This window comes from Oncorhynchus clarkii, chromosome 12, assembly GCF_045791955.1.
Source record: "Oncorhynchus clarkii lewisi isolate Uvic-CL-2024 chromosome 12, UVic_Ocla_1.0, whole genome shotgun sequence".
Classification (NCBI taxonomy): Eukaryota; Metazoa; Chordata; class Actinopteri; order Salmoniformes; family Salmonidae; genus Oncorhynchus; species Oncorhynchus clarkii.
Window position 1 is genome coordinate 46755228 of NC_092158.1, and position 13943 is coordinate 46769170.

General features: G+C 40.2%; 1 protein-coding gene across 1 annotated transcript in view; it reads right to left on the reverse strand.

Moving 5' to 3' along the window:
- Positions 1-13943, reverse strand: part of LOC139423260 (tectorin alpha) — a 54384-nt gene that overhangs the window by 14479 nt on the left and 25962 nt on the right. The window contains exons 13-18 of the mRNA XM_071175070.1: positions 12672-13052; positions 12206-12367; positions 11965-12089; positions 11366-11646; positions 562-672; positions 53-255 (exon numbers count right to left, since the gene is read on the reverse strand). Of these exons, the coding sequence (XP_071031171.1) occupies positions 53-255; positions 562-672; positions 11366-11646; positions 11965-12089; positions 12206-12367; positions 12672-13052 (1263 nt within the window). The remainder of the gene's footprint in view (positions 1-52; positions 256-561; positions 673-11365; positions 11647-11964; positions 12090-12205; positions 12368-12671; positions 13053-13943) is intronic.

Consider the following 13943-nt stretch of genomic DNA (forward strand, 5'->3'; position numbering starts at 1 on the left):
AAAGGTTAGAATTGAAAAATGATCCACTGACCCTCAATCTGTGGTTAATTACCTGTACAATGGAGCCGCAATGGCCCTTGGAGTTGTTGATGTGAAAGGAGATGAAGTCCTCTCCCTCAATGCCGGGGCAGTACTGGTCATTGATCCTCACGTCCTCACGCTCAAAGCCCAGCTGGAAGAGCTTACACTTGGAGATGGACACCTCCATCTGGGTGTGTTTACATGTCACCTCCGCCTGGATTATGTCATCCTCGCCTGGCGGGAAAACTGAGGGCTTGAGAATCATAAGAATACAGTAGCTACCCAGTATTCAGTTTCTAGACTTGGGCTTAAGTCGTGTTCAAACGGTTTACTCCCATTTCATGCCTAGTGAACACAACCCAGGTATTTCTTGTAAGAGATTTGATCAAATGTGACCGAGTAGGATAAATAAATAACTGAGATTAAAAAAAAAAAAAATTCTACATTTGTCTCTATTCTTGTCTAGCCCAACAATCAATCCCCCCCCACCCTCGCTCACCCCCTTCTCTCGACTCCCCCACTCTGCCCCCTCGCACTCACCACCAGCGTTGTTGGGCAGCTCAGGGCAGCCACACAGGTCTCCCCCGTTCTCCTGCTCACACGTGTTGTTGGTGCAGATCTCTCCTGCACAAGGGTCGTAGATCCATTCTGCTAAAGACAGATCCAGGAACAATGTTAGCTGTCACACCATTAACACTCAACCATGAGAACACAACTGAACTGACTGTCATTCTTGAATAGCCTGATGCTCAGTTTAGAGAAACATAAATCAAATTTCCCTGAAATTTCCTCCACGGACACCTACGCATGCTCAAAGTTTTGGATCCACACCCAAGTAATTCATTGACCCCACAGCTACACCTCAGTTAACTGTGTATCATCTGCGTAACAATGAAAGCCATAACCATTGCATAACGTGTTTTGTGTTTTACATCGCCCTCCGGTAGCATGTGTAGTAAGAACAATAACGGACCTACCCTGCGGAACTCTGTATGTTGCCTTAAAGTAGGGGTATTCAAATCTTACCCTACAAGTTCCAGAGTACTGCTGGTTTTCTGTCCTACCTGATAATTTAATTGCACACACCTCCCAGCTAACAAAAAAATGTTCCCACAACTTTAGAGAATGTTCCCTTTAGAGTCTCATTAGGTCATTACCTAATATTTTCATATGAATCTTCCAGTGATGTGCAAGAACTGTTTCCCAGAGACCATTCCCTTAATGTCAAACGAAACTTGCCCAGAACATGGTTACCATGTTCTCAGAATTTTCTATATTAATGTTTTGGACACTTTTCATTGGAACGTTGTAAGAACATTCATGTGTCTAGTTTTCTGAGGGTTAGGAGAATATTCCATCAACGTCACAACCAAACACACATAGAACATGGTTGTGATGTTCTCGGAATATAAGATATGAATGTTCTAGACACGTTTTGTGGGAACGTTGAAAGAACATTCCTGTGTTCAAATGACATAGTTTAAAACAGTATGTTCTGTCAAGGTCCTCTGGAGGTTTTTGTCTAGTTCCCAGCTTGTTCAGAGGGACGTCCCTAAATACCTTTTTACGACTTCGCCTGATGGTCCCAAAGAAACAAAAAATAAACATGTTTCTTTACACACCACCTCCTTTCACTTTTCCGAGCCAATCAAAGTCCAAATCGGTGAACCACTGATCCATTCATAGCTCTTTGTCTGTTGGCAAGGTCAGGGACACCCACACATAAAGTGTTTTTAACATACAATGTTTTGAATTTACATATTTGCAGGGCCAGATTAAGACAGGGGCTTACCGGGGCTGAAGCCCCTTGGCCCAGGTTCAAGAGGAAACAAAAAAATATATAATTATAATAAAGGAAATATATACTGTATATATTATATATGTAGTGTATATTTAAGTGATAATCCCAGAGAAGCCGGTGTTTGGAGGATATTTTCGGCACAGTTGTTACCGTGCCAATATATCCTCCAAACACAGGATTCGAGGGCATTATCACTTTTATACAACCGGTTACCAACATGTTTAAATAATGATTGGCATATTTTTATTAAAAATGTTATTCCCAAAATATAGTCCCGAAACAAATCTAGGGTTGCTACCCAAGCCAGCTGGTTGTTCGTTCTATTTGTTCGGTTGCCAGAGACGCGACCGAGTCATTCAGTCTTTTTGTTCTGTATCTATCTCTGTACCCAGTCGTTCATTCTAAATGTTGCTTGCTAGCTAGCCAACTACGGCTAACAGTGCAGACAGAATAACAACAGTAGCTGCATTTGTTTAAGCTGTTTTCTAGTGACATTTATTTGGACAATGAGCCAATGAGGCACGATTTCGCCTGACATAGAAAATGTGCTCATTAGGACACTGTTGTTCAGAGGAGTTCGCCTCTGCACAACACAATAACTTCAAACTGAAGCTGGAAAGACTCCAAACTAGCTGCACTTCATTTCGTTTTACCTTTTTTCAATTGACATTTCTTTGTATATATCCATAAAAATGATGCCAGCTCATTCATGATTTCGACAGGCTGAAAAACACTGCCTGCCTCTCCCTCTCGTCCCGACTCCTACAGGTTCATTACTATGGGACAGTTGAAGATCACATTTGAATATTGAAACAATGTTGCAAATGTCAGAGAGACAGACAGCAAGGTTTATATAAATGTCCACTGTTGAAAACCAAATGCTAGTCTAAAAGAAATGTGAGATAATGACTAGATTATTTTTACAGTGGAGATCAAATGTATAACTTCCCTGCCTGAGCTGATGAAACAGTGGATTGCGCAGTCAGATGGAACAGAGTAAATAGGCATTTTAACGTCATATATTTAGCCGATGGTATCTTGTGTAATAGACACTGGCTGGAATGCGCTTTTAACCAATCAGCATTCAGGATTAGACACACCCGTTCTATAAACATATATATAGTACCAATCAAAGGTTTGGCCACGCCTACTCATTCAAGGGTTTTTCTTTATTTTTTAAACTTCTTTCTACATTGTAGAATAATAGTGAAGATATCAAAACTATGAGATAACACATGGAATCCTGTAGTAACCAAAAAAGTTTTAAACAAATCAAAATATATTTTATATTTGAGATTCTTCAAAGTAGCCACCCTTGCCTTGATGACAGCTTTACACACTCTTGGCATTCTCTCAACCAGCTTCATGAGACAGTCACCTGGAATGCATTTAACATGTGTGCCTTCTTAAAAGTACCTTTGTGGAATTTCTTTCCTTCTTAATGCGTTTGAGCCAATCAGTTGTGTTGTGACAATGTAGGGTGGTATACAGAAGATAGCCCTATTTTGTAAAATACCATATTATGGCAAGAACAGCTCAAATAAGCAAAGAGAAATGACAGTCCATCATTACTTTAAGACATGAAGGTCAGTTAATGCGGAACATTTCAAGAACTTTGAAAGTTTCTTCAAGTACAGTTGCAAAAACCATCAAGCGTTGTTGATGAAACTGGATCTCATGAGGACCGCCACAGAAAAGGAAGACCCAGAGTTACCTCTGTTGCAGTTAACTCTAAGTTCATTAGAGTTAACTGCATCTCAGATTGCAGCGCAAATAAATGCTTCACAGAGTTCAAGTAACAGACACATCTCATCATCAACTGTTCAGAGGAGACTGCATAAATCAGACCTTCATGGTCGAATTGCTGCAAAGAAACAACTAAAGGACACCAATAAGAAGAAGCGGCTTGCTTGGGCCAAGAAACATGAGCAACGAACATTAGATAGGTGGAAATCTGACCTTTGGTCTGATGAGTCCAAATTTGAGATTTTTGGTTCCAACCGATGTGTCTCTGTAAGACATGGAGTAGGTGAACGGAGGATCAATGCATGTGTGGCTCCCACTGTGAAGCATGGAGGAGGAGGTCGGATGGTGTGGGGGTGCTTTGCTGGTGACACTGTCTGTGATGTATTTAGAATTCAAGGCACACTTAACCAGCATGGCTACCACAGCATTTTGCAGTGATACGCCATCCCATCTGGTTTGAGCTTAGTGGGACTATCATTGGTTTTTCAACAGGACAATGACCCAACACACCTCCAGCCTGTGTAAGGGCTATTTGACCAAGAAGGAGAGAGATGGAGTGCTGCATGAGATGACCTGGCCTCCATAATCACCCTACCTCAACCAAATTAAGATGGTTTGGGATGAGTTGGACCGCAGAGTGAAGAAAGAGCAGCCAACAAGTGCTCAGCATATGTTTCATCAAGGCAAATGGTGGCTACTTTGAAGAATCTAAAATATAACACTTTATTGGTTACTACGTGATTACATATGTGTTATTTCATAGTTTTGATGTCTTCACTATTATTCTACAATGTGAAAATTGTACATATAAAGAAAAACCCTTGAATACAGGTGTGTCCACTTTACAGGTGTGTCCACTGTGTAAACGTCATAATAAATAAATGTGACTGGTCAATTGTGTGAGTTATCCAACCACAGAAGCCCACTCTCAATGTTTAAAATACACCAGAGAGCATCATTTTGCCACAGAGGGTCAATAGTTTATAAAAAATATAACTGCACAGGCACATACAGGTATCTGCCAAAATAGAGAGAACACCAACATAAAGTGTCTTAAAAGGCTGCAAGAACAGCTTCAATGAGCCTTGGCATAGATTCTACAAGTGGTCTTAAACCTTGCCAGGAAAATGCACCCAACACCATAACATACTTTTTATCCCTTGTTTACTCAAGTGTTTCCTTTATTTTGGTAGTTACCGGTATGTCTACAATTGGGAAGGCAGCAGTTTGGGCAGCATGTTGTCGTGGAATAATCAGAATTTGTTGGTAACACATGTAAGATGTTTTATATTCATCATATGTTTGTAAATTACTTCTCATCAAGAATGTTATTTTTGTATAATACTGTGGCAGGGTTTGCAGTATCTGTTCTATGTCAAGACTAAGTTGTTTGGGCTAGAGAGAGGGGAGAGGTCAAGCGTGTATCTCTTGGCTCCACAATGTTTGTGTGCCAGTCAGTGTGTCTCTGTGATCTTGTCAAGATAGGATTGGTTGTATTTAGAGTTGGTTGTATCTAAATGACAATTTGATATATGCCTGTTGATATGGAGGATTGGTTTATGGTTCTGGGGTTTGAGTAAGGAGACAAAGCTGAACGATTTATTATGTCTATGCTGTCTGACTATGTGTGTTTTTTTGCTATTAAAGGAACTCAGCTGCAATGAGAAGGGGCTCTCAGAGAATTCATGGTTAGACACTGAATTGCCTGAGAGTCACAGGATTGTGATAGAGCTGATATAATTAAAGATGGACTTTGATAACTAACTCTGACTTGTGTGTGGTTTGCTCCCATGATTTGGTAAATAGAGGAAATTTCCACGACATTTGGCGACGAGGAGGGGATGTGAATCTTCACTCAGTGACCGTTCCTACGATCTAGGTAAATAAATCGTGCACGAGGGATCCCCTAAACTTGGGATCTCAGGGAGAACCACACTTTGGGAACAAAGCAGATGGACCAACCTTTGATCTAAGAGGAAGCGAGCCGAGTGGATACCACATCTCGAACTGAGTGTTTTTTAAAGAAAAAGGTGAGCGAACCACACACAGATTTGAAGTCAAGTTTTTTAATTATGTCTGTTACGTATACTCTGAGCGTGAATTCCTTTGTAAGCAGGGCCGAGTCAGAGGAGAGTAATCTGGGGGTTTTGTGGACTCAAAAGATACTCTGCATTGTCCGGTTGCCAGTGACCAAGAGCCCTCCTGACACTGAATTGATCACAGTGGGGATTTGGTGATAGTCTGTCGGGGTGATGGGCCAGGGGGTCTGTGTGTTCTAGGTGAAACACGGCACTTGGTGAAGCCCTATTGGAAGAAGGACCTCATTCTGTGCGTCTGTGTGATTTGTCTAAGTGACCCTCAGATGTGGTGAATTCCAATTATTTTAAATGTGCTAGCCAGGTATGCCCTGGGTTACTCTGTGTGAGTATTTTCTTATGGGATCACTAGGTAATAGTTGTCGGACCGTTCTGTGTGAGCGGGGTAGGGTTGACTCTGTGTGGGCAAACCTTTTTTCTGAAGTTCTATGTGAACATCTGACCAATCCTGTGTGGATGATCCTGAAAGTTCTGTGTGAGTACCTAAGATTTCTTAAGTTTTATATGGATTCTGTGAATTATTTGAAATTATGATGAATTGTATGTGTGTATAATCAATTACTAGAGATTTGATGCGCAGAATCATTAGATACAATTTAAACCACCCATTCGTAGACGTACGTAGGTTTTGAGTTGATATCTTAAATGGATAATTTGATAAAGATGAAGTTTTTAAGCACTATTAAAATAATCTACAAAATCTGGGAAATTGAGCTCTAGAAACTGATTAGAGTGTGTCCACTTTTGGTTATCTTACCCTAACGATGCAACTATAGAACGCGTATTGGATTATCTCCGTCTGGGTGAAACATTTGAAATTAAACTGCCCTTAAGGTCTGAACATGTTATCATTTTTCTTCCCAGTATGAGAGAAGTTGCGGGATTTATTGAATAAAGTTAGAGAGAATTAAGGGGGAATCTCAATGTAATTTATAATGTCATACAAAGCCTAAGGTTTTCCATCAAACTAATTATCATTGCGTGATTAATGTGATGTAGTAAAGTAATTGAAAGCCGTTGCATAAGTAAACATAATCTATTTTTATTAAAAGGCGCAATATCTGTTTCCTAGTCATTAACTGTCGATTTTATTCTTTGATTGCTAATATATTCATTTGGAATTTGAGAATCATAGCTGGAGTATGAGAATCATAGCTGGAATAACGTTTGTTCTATTAAAATTGGGCTATTATTCTTCTGGGAATTATCGATAGTGACGTGTTTTGATTTTACTGAAAAATTGGGTTTATATGCGGAGAATCTTAGTTTTTCGGAATAGCATTAGTGGTTCAGTGGTAGAATTCTCGCCTGCAACACGGGAGGCCCGGGGTTCCATTCACAGGCTGGCTGAATTCTGAGTTTTTGATTGTAAATAATCTATTTGTATGTTTTGCCTGGAAAGTTATGGTCGCTAGTGTTTGGATAAGAGATAAATTGAACGTTTTCAATAGATTGTTTAGGTTAAATTGATAGACTAATTCAATTTTAAATAATAACGAAGCAAATTCTGATGCAAGACAATGTCTGTTCACTAAATTATCTGCTGGAATAATGTATTGAGAATTGGGTCGTATTTAAATTACTGTATCAATAGAGAAGACAGTTACCTAAGTTAAAGAAATTCTGAATAATAGCGGGGAGAGAATGGCAATGGAAAGTGATTACCGAAATGTTTTTCATTCTTATAGATTGACTGACGCATGTTATAATTTTGGCGCTGTGTGTTATTTTTAAAGAAATAGGATACATTTCATAAGTGTGGAGAGCAAAGAGAAGAGGAAGTTATAAAGTTGGGGTTTTAATCTTACGATAGAGGTAAGGAAAAAACGTTGAAATGAGAGGGGTTATATTTTTGCCCAATGAGAAAAAGAAATAGGAAAGTTGAGTTGAAAGTATGGAAGAGAGTTAGTTACTGTGTTGACTACTAATTGTCAGGGAAAGTTGCTGGAGGCAGGTAGATTGTTGCAGCATAACGAAAATGTGCGTTATTAGTTTGAATATACAATAACCTTACTCTAATTGTTTTGACCGTTGTTCAGGTACATTTTTTTCTGTATTTCTAGCAGCTGATTCGCTAGGTGGGCATCATAGATTTGTGGGAGACTGGATGTCTGAATCATAAAACATTGTGAGAATAGATTCTGATGGTTATTGATTCTTGGTTTGATTGTTTAAGTAACACCAGTTAATTTGAGTAGGAAAGTTCATGTAGTCTAACATTATAGTATGTTTCCACTATGTGGAACAATGTCAGGTCATTAAAGATGATTGCTGGATTGAATAGTATGAGAACCTGTTGACAAAAGACTGAATGGGTATGAATGTTGAAAAGCAAGCTTGGGCCAAACTAGTAAGCTAATATGTTAAGTGGGGGAGTATAATAGATTTTAATTATAGTGTTGTTACCGCAATAGTCAAAACAATTTCATGGAATTAACATTAGGTTTGGTTTATAGTTCACGTTTGAGTTTCTGAATCGATGTAGTGTAATGAATACTAATACTAAGTTTTCTCCGGGAAAATTGACATTTCACTGTCTCTCTCTGGAATGTTTCCAGGGACTATACTCTTGGGGAGAGTGAGTGAAATTGAGGCCATAAACTACCACATTGAAAGGGGCACTCACCACATTGGGATTTTAATGAGTTTTTATTTTCTGACTTTTCATTACACATGCAAATTCTTTTGATAAAGGAATGTTCTGGGAACATGGAAATACAAAAATGTTTGGAACTAGTTGATTATTGTTTGCAAATTGTTTTATATAGTGAAGCACTGCTTTGAAGGGTTTTGTATGACCTATGACCTTCTGATGACTTTCCGTTGTGGCTTGATCACCCGCATTGGAAAGCCATTTGGATAATAAATGTATGGTCATCTGTAATACTGCTTTCAAAATAATTTGTGTAATTGGTAAATATGTTTCTTAGCCATATTTGTAATTTGGACCACTGTGGAGGGCATTTCTTTTAACTAAGGGTATTCTGCTTTAAGTCTATTTTCCAATGACCATAGGGGTTAAATAAAAATTCAGTTTAGTGATTTTAATTTGATTAGGTTAGCTGAAATGTTGTTTTACATTACTCTCATACGGAGAGACGTGTGTAAAACATGGGGGAGGATTCAGTTTTTTGAGGGTTTGATTTGAAGTTATACAACTTAAGTGATATGTGAAGGAGTGTATTGTATTGTTGAGTGTATTGTATTGTTGTGTTTGTTTTGTTCTATTCCCGAGGGGTATAGGTCTAACTTCTTGATCCTTGGCTCTACGATGGAGTTGACAGTGAGATGGGGAGTATAAGCCAATTTGAAAGAATAGTTTCAATAGAATGTTTTGATATTCTCTGTGAAATATGTTTAGATGTGTGTATTAAGAATAATTGGTAAAAGTAATAATTTATCATGTAGTTAATGAACTGAACTGAACTGTTGTTCTGATCTGTTCTTTCGAGGTTATCATGAAAAGTGACATCAGACGGTATCTTAATGCATGGAAGAGATAATTTGGACCGAATGGTGTGTGTACCTCAAAACCCCCTCTAACTGGCTGAAGAAGAGAGACAAAGGCATTGAAGGAGGCTTTCCAAACCACTTCTACCGAGAGAAAAGAACCAAGCCAGAAATTGGTGTACAGTATCAGATCTAAGCTCTCATACTGTGAGAGTCCACTTGGAGTGATCATGGAGAAAGATCTGTTCTAACATTTTCCTATGATGCTGGTATATTGGTTGACGAATGGACAAGACATGAGCGGTAAAGATGAGACATTGAAATTGGGACATTATCATGGGCCGTCCACTTTGAACTGTAAAGCTATCTGAAGAAAAACGAAGATGCCAGAAGATGCCGTGCCTGAGGGGGGGGGGGGGGGGGGGGGTATCAGGTTGATTGAAGAGGTCTACACCATGTAAATTGTAGTCATTTAGATTAAGAATGCATTGAGATACTGATCTGTATTAAAATCATGATTAAAAAAGTTAATAGTAGAATTATGGGATAATTATACTGTATGTAAATCTGCTAATATTGATGTGTGTTAAATTGATGTTTTTACTTTGAGTGATAAGACAAATTTGAATCACTGAGGAGTGCTATTCTAAATATTGGTTGGATAAATAGTTGGGTTGTTACTTATGATTTGGAATATGAATGATTTCACTGCCCTATGCTCTATTCCTGAGTATATTTCTGAGCAAGTGAGGAGGCCTGTGTTTAGAAACTGGTTCTCATGTAACTTAAAGAGCATAAATATGTTATGTTTTATTTTCCTCAAATGGATTATTCTGTGTTATTAAACATGTGCAAGTTTGTCTTGTAGAATAAAGATTGTAAACTTAGTTCCAGAAGGGAGAAAGCTTACATATAAGCTAAGGTATTTGACATTGAGGGGATTTGAATTTTAAAATATTGAGTATGTTACTATTCTAATTCTTCAGAAGGGACTGAGTCCCTTGAGAGGGGAATGTCGTGGAATAATCAGAATTTGTTGATAACATATGTAAGATGTTTTATATTCATCATATGTTTGTAAGTTACTTCTCTTTTTGTAAGTTACTTCTCATAATACTGTGGCAGGGTTTGCAGTATCTGTTCTGTGTCAAGACTAAGTTGTTTGGGCTAGAGAGAGGGGAGAGGTCAAGCGTGTATCTCTTGGCTCCACAATGTTTGTGTGCCAGTCAGTGTGTCTCTGTGATCTTGTCAAGATAGGATTGGTTGTATTTAGAGTTGGTTGTATCTAAATGACAATTTGATATATGCCTGTTGATATGGAGGATTGGTTTATGGTTCTGGGGTTTGAGTAAGGAGACAAAGCTGAACGATTTATTATGTCTATGCTGTCTGACTATGTGTGTTTTTTGCTATTAAAGGAACTCAGCTGCAATGAGAAGGGGCTCTCAGAGAATTCATGGTTAGACACTGAATTGCCTGAGAGTCACATGATTGTGATAGAGCTGATATAATTAAAGATGGACTTTGATAACTAACTCTGACTTGTGTGTGGTTTGCTCCCATGATTTGGTAAATACAGGAAATTTCCACGACAATGTGCACTAAATATACAGCTTCTTGCATTATGGCCATAAACATTTAATCCATAGAAGGGTTTTATAACCTCTCACCTTGGCAATTTGACTGTTAAACTCATGGGTACACTAGCAATGGATGCCAGTCCTCCTGATTTGAATGGGAACTGTCATCTATGGATGCCAGTCCTTCTGACTTGAATGGGAGCTTTGACTGACTATGGTTGGTTGAGGCTGTCGGTATGCCTCTTTTGCAGATTTCAAAATACAATCGCGGGAAAAACGTACCGTTTGGAAAGCAAATGCCTACTGCTGGAAATACTCATCTCTGTACAACCAATAGATTTTATTTTTCTCAACACCCAATTTTTTGCTAACAGCAGAACTGTTTTTTCAAAGTAGCTCATCTTGAGATGGGCTATTGCCACGACGAGCGCATCGGCCATCCCCGTGAGTAGCCTATGGCTTCACCTTTATCATTAGGGGAGTCAGTGTGCCACTGGAAATGTTAGTTAGTAGCCTACTGTAGCATATACAGTATATATATATATATATATTCATTAACATGTTTTATCAATATTCACCCTTGTACCTCCCCTTGTAACCCCTTCAGAAACCCATTCTCTCCTCCCAGTGGCGCCATGCCCCCATGACCGTCCCCATGCCTGTGCCCTTACAACAATTCTCCTGGGCAATCCACTTGGTGGTGAGCGTGCCTAGGGAGCGGCAGGCCTCGGCGTAGGCAGCCAGCGAGCCGCACACCTGGGCCTTGTGGTGGTTGTAGCAACCGTCCAGGTAGCAGGACTGGTAGAAGGGCCTGGGGTCCAGCAGGCCGTGGCAGGGCTGGAAGAAGCCCTTCATCTGGGTGAGCTTCTGGCACCCCTCCTCGCCCTGGAGGCCCAGCACAGCTGTGTTCTCACACGACTGGGCCAGCGCCATGTACTGGGTCTCATCACAGCTGGAGTGAGGGAGGGTGAAGAGATGGGAGGTAGAGGTAGAGTTGGGCAGATCCATCCATGCTTTTGAATGCACCAATGATACAATATGTTTCAACTAGCACCACTACATTCTCCATAAATCCTAGGACATTCTGGACGTTGCTAATTAACCAGTAAACACATTTTTTAATGGCTTGGAGGAAGCAATAACACCATAGGGTGTTTTTTAAAATATATATTTTTTAATAGAACTGTCAATTTAACCACTAACTGTCTATCTCTCCCATGCCCCCCCCCCCCCCCCCTTCCCCCTTCCCCATGGCTCCTCTCCCCCTCACCTGTTCTGCATGCCATTGGTCTTCCAGCTCTGGGCCAGCTCCAGGGCGCTGATGGCCGGCTTCCCACGGGAGGTGATGTAGTCGTCAGTAGGGTCTCCATTGAAGTTGCCGCAAAGGCCGCACACCTTACAAATAATAATACATGCTATTTTATAGCTCTCTTAGTTATTTTCTAAAACCCAAAGATGCTTTACAATAACCAGGTAATGTTCTCCAACCATAAGGGGAAACAACAACAAACCTTGTTTTGCAACCGCTGGCCCATAGTGATGCTGAGCGTGTTGAAGCGGTTGTAGCGCACCTGGATGTCCTGGGGCGTGTCGATGACCAGGAAGCCCTCTGATGTGGAGACGCGCGTCATCAGGCCCGTGACAAAAGGCAACGACACAGGAGTGCCATTCACCTGGTTGGGGGGAGGACAGGCTGTGAGATTCATGCACTCGTGGTCAGACTTACACACACACACACACACAAAAAATTGTATGATAGATGTAACTATACACATGACTCACCATCCAACCTCAAACTAATAAAAAAAAAACACATTTCACATGTATTCTCTCCAAAATAAACAGATGATAGCGATGCAAAAATAAAATGCACCTGTTGACATCACCCCCACCCCAAATCATCTTCCTGCGGCCATGCACTCATCCATCCAACCATCTAACCACCCTTTAAATCTACCCTCAGTCCCTCCCCATCACCTTCACGGTGCTCCCGGAGATCAGGATATTCTCCTCGTTAATATAGAGGTATGCATGGGAGATGGTGGTGAGGTTGGGTGTGCTCCACTTGTCGAAGTTTGCGATGAGCTGAAAGGAGAGGTCAGGTAGCTTGTGGCAGTTGGTGGACAGCACGAAGGAGCAGGAGGCAGGCAGGCGGAGGGACGCCCCGTCAAAGGTCCTGAAGACACCGCCACCGGACGCCACGCAATGCTGCGAGCGCTGGGTGAAGCAGCCGCGCACGTCATGGCGCAGGGCGCACTCCTCCTCGGCCTTGCAGCGGCGCGGGTCACACTGGATGAGATTACGGCCGATGCACTGGCAGCGCTTGGTGCAATCACTGTTCCAGAACAGCTGTTTGGGCTGGAGGAGGGATAGCAAGCGGAAGGGGAAAGGAAACAAACTTAATGAACTCATTTTACAATATATATTTTTAATGCCTTTCCTTGCTCACAAAATAGATTTAAATCCCAATGGGATTTTACCTGTATAAATCAGTGCAAAAAAAACCTTTGACCGCGCTACAGAAGGCTCTACTGCTCTTCTAAAACACACCTACTCATTCAAGGATTTTTCTTTATTTTTACTATTTTCTACATTGTAGAATGTAGAAAATAGTAAAAATAAAGAAAAACCCATGAATGAGTAGGTGTGTCCAAACTTTTGACTGCTACTATATATATATATATATGAAAAATCTGAAGGAAAAAATAAATTATTATAGATTCTTCAGGGGGTGCTATAGCACCCTCAGCACCCGTACTTGCTGTGAATATGTTTCCTGGGAGGTTTTTATTAACATTCTGAGAATGGAAATTATAGGTTATTTGGAGGTTTTTGAATAACTTCCTTAAAAATTACACTGAATGTTTCAATAAGACTTTTAACAACACCGCTAGCTTATTTTGGGTAAACTTTTTTTACTCCAAGCAGAGATAGAAGACATGGAAATTAATGTCCTTTCATATTAATTATGCAAACACATGTATTCAGTGAGATTCAACCCTATAATCTTAAATTATCTATCCATTGAATTTGTCCACTGTGCCACCAGGATGGAGCTAGCATGCCATGTTTTTTTACGAATACAAAGCTGCTAATTTTAGTCTATTAAAACAGACCCCATTTCAAAGGATACAGCTCTCATTAAGATCAGGTGTGACCAATTAGTGGACCCCTGAACAATTAACAAGATAGAGAATAGAGAGAGTTTTGTTTATGCTGAGAACAGAATGTACAGTGCCTTGCGAAAGT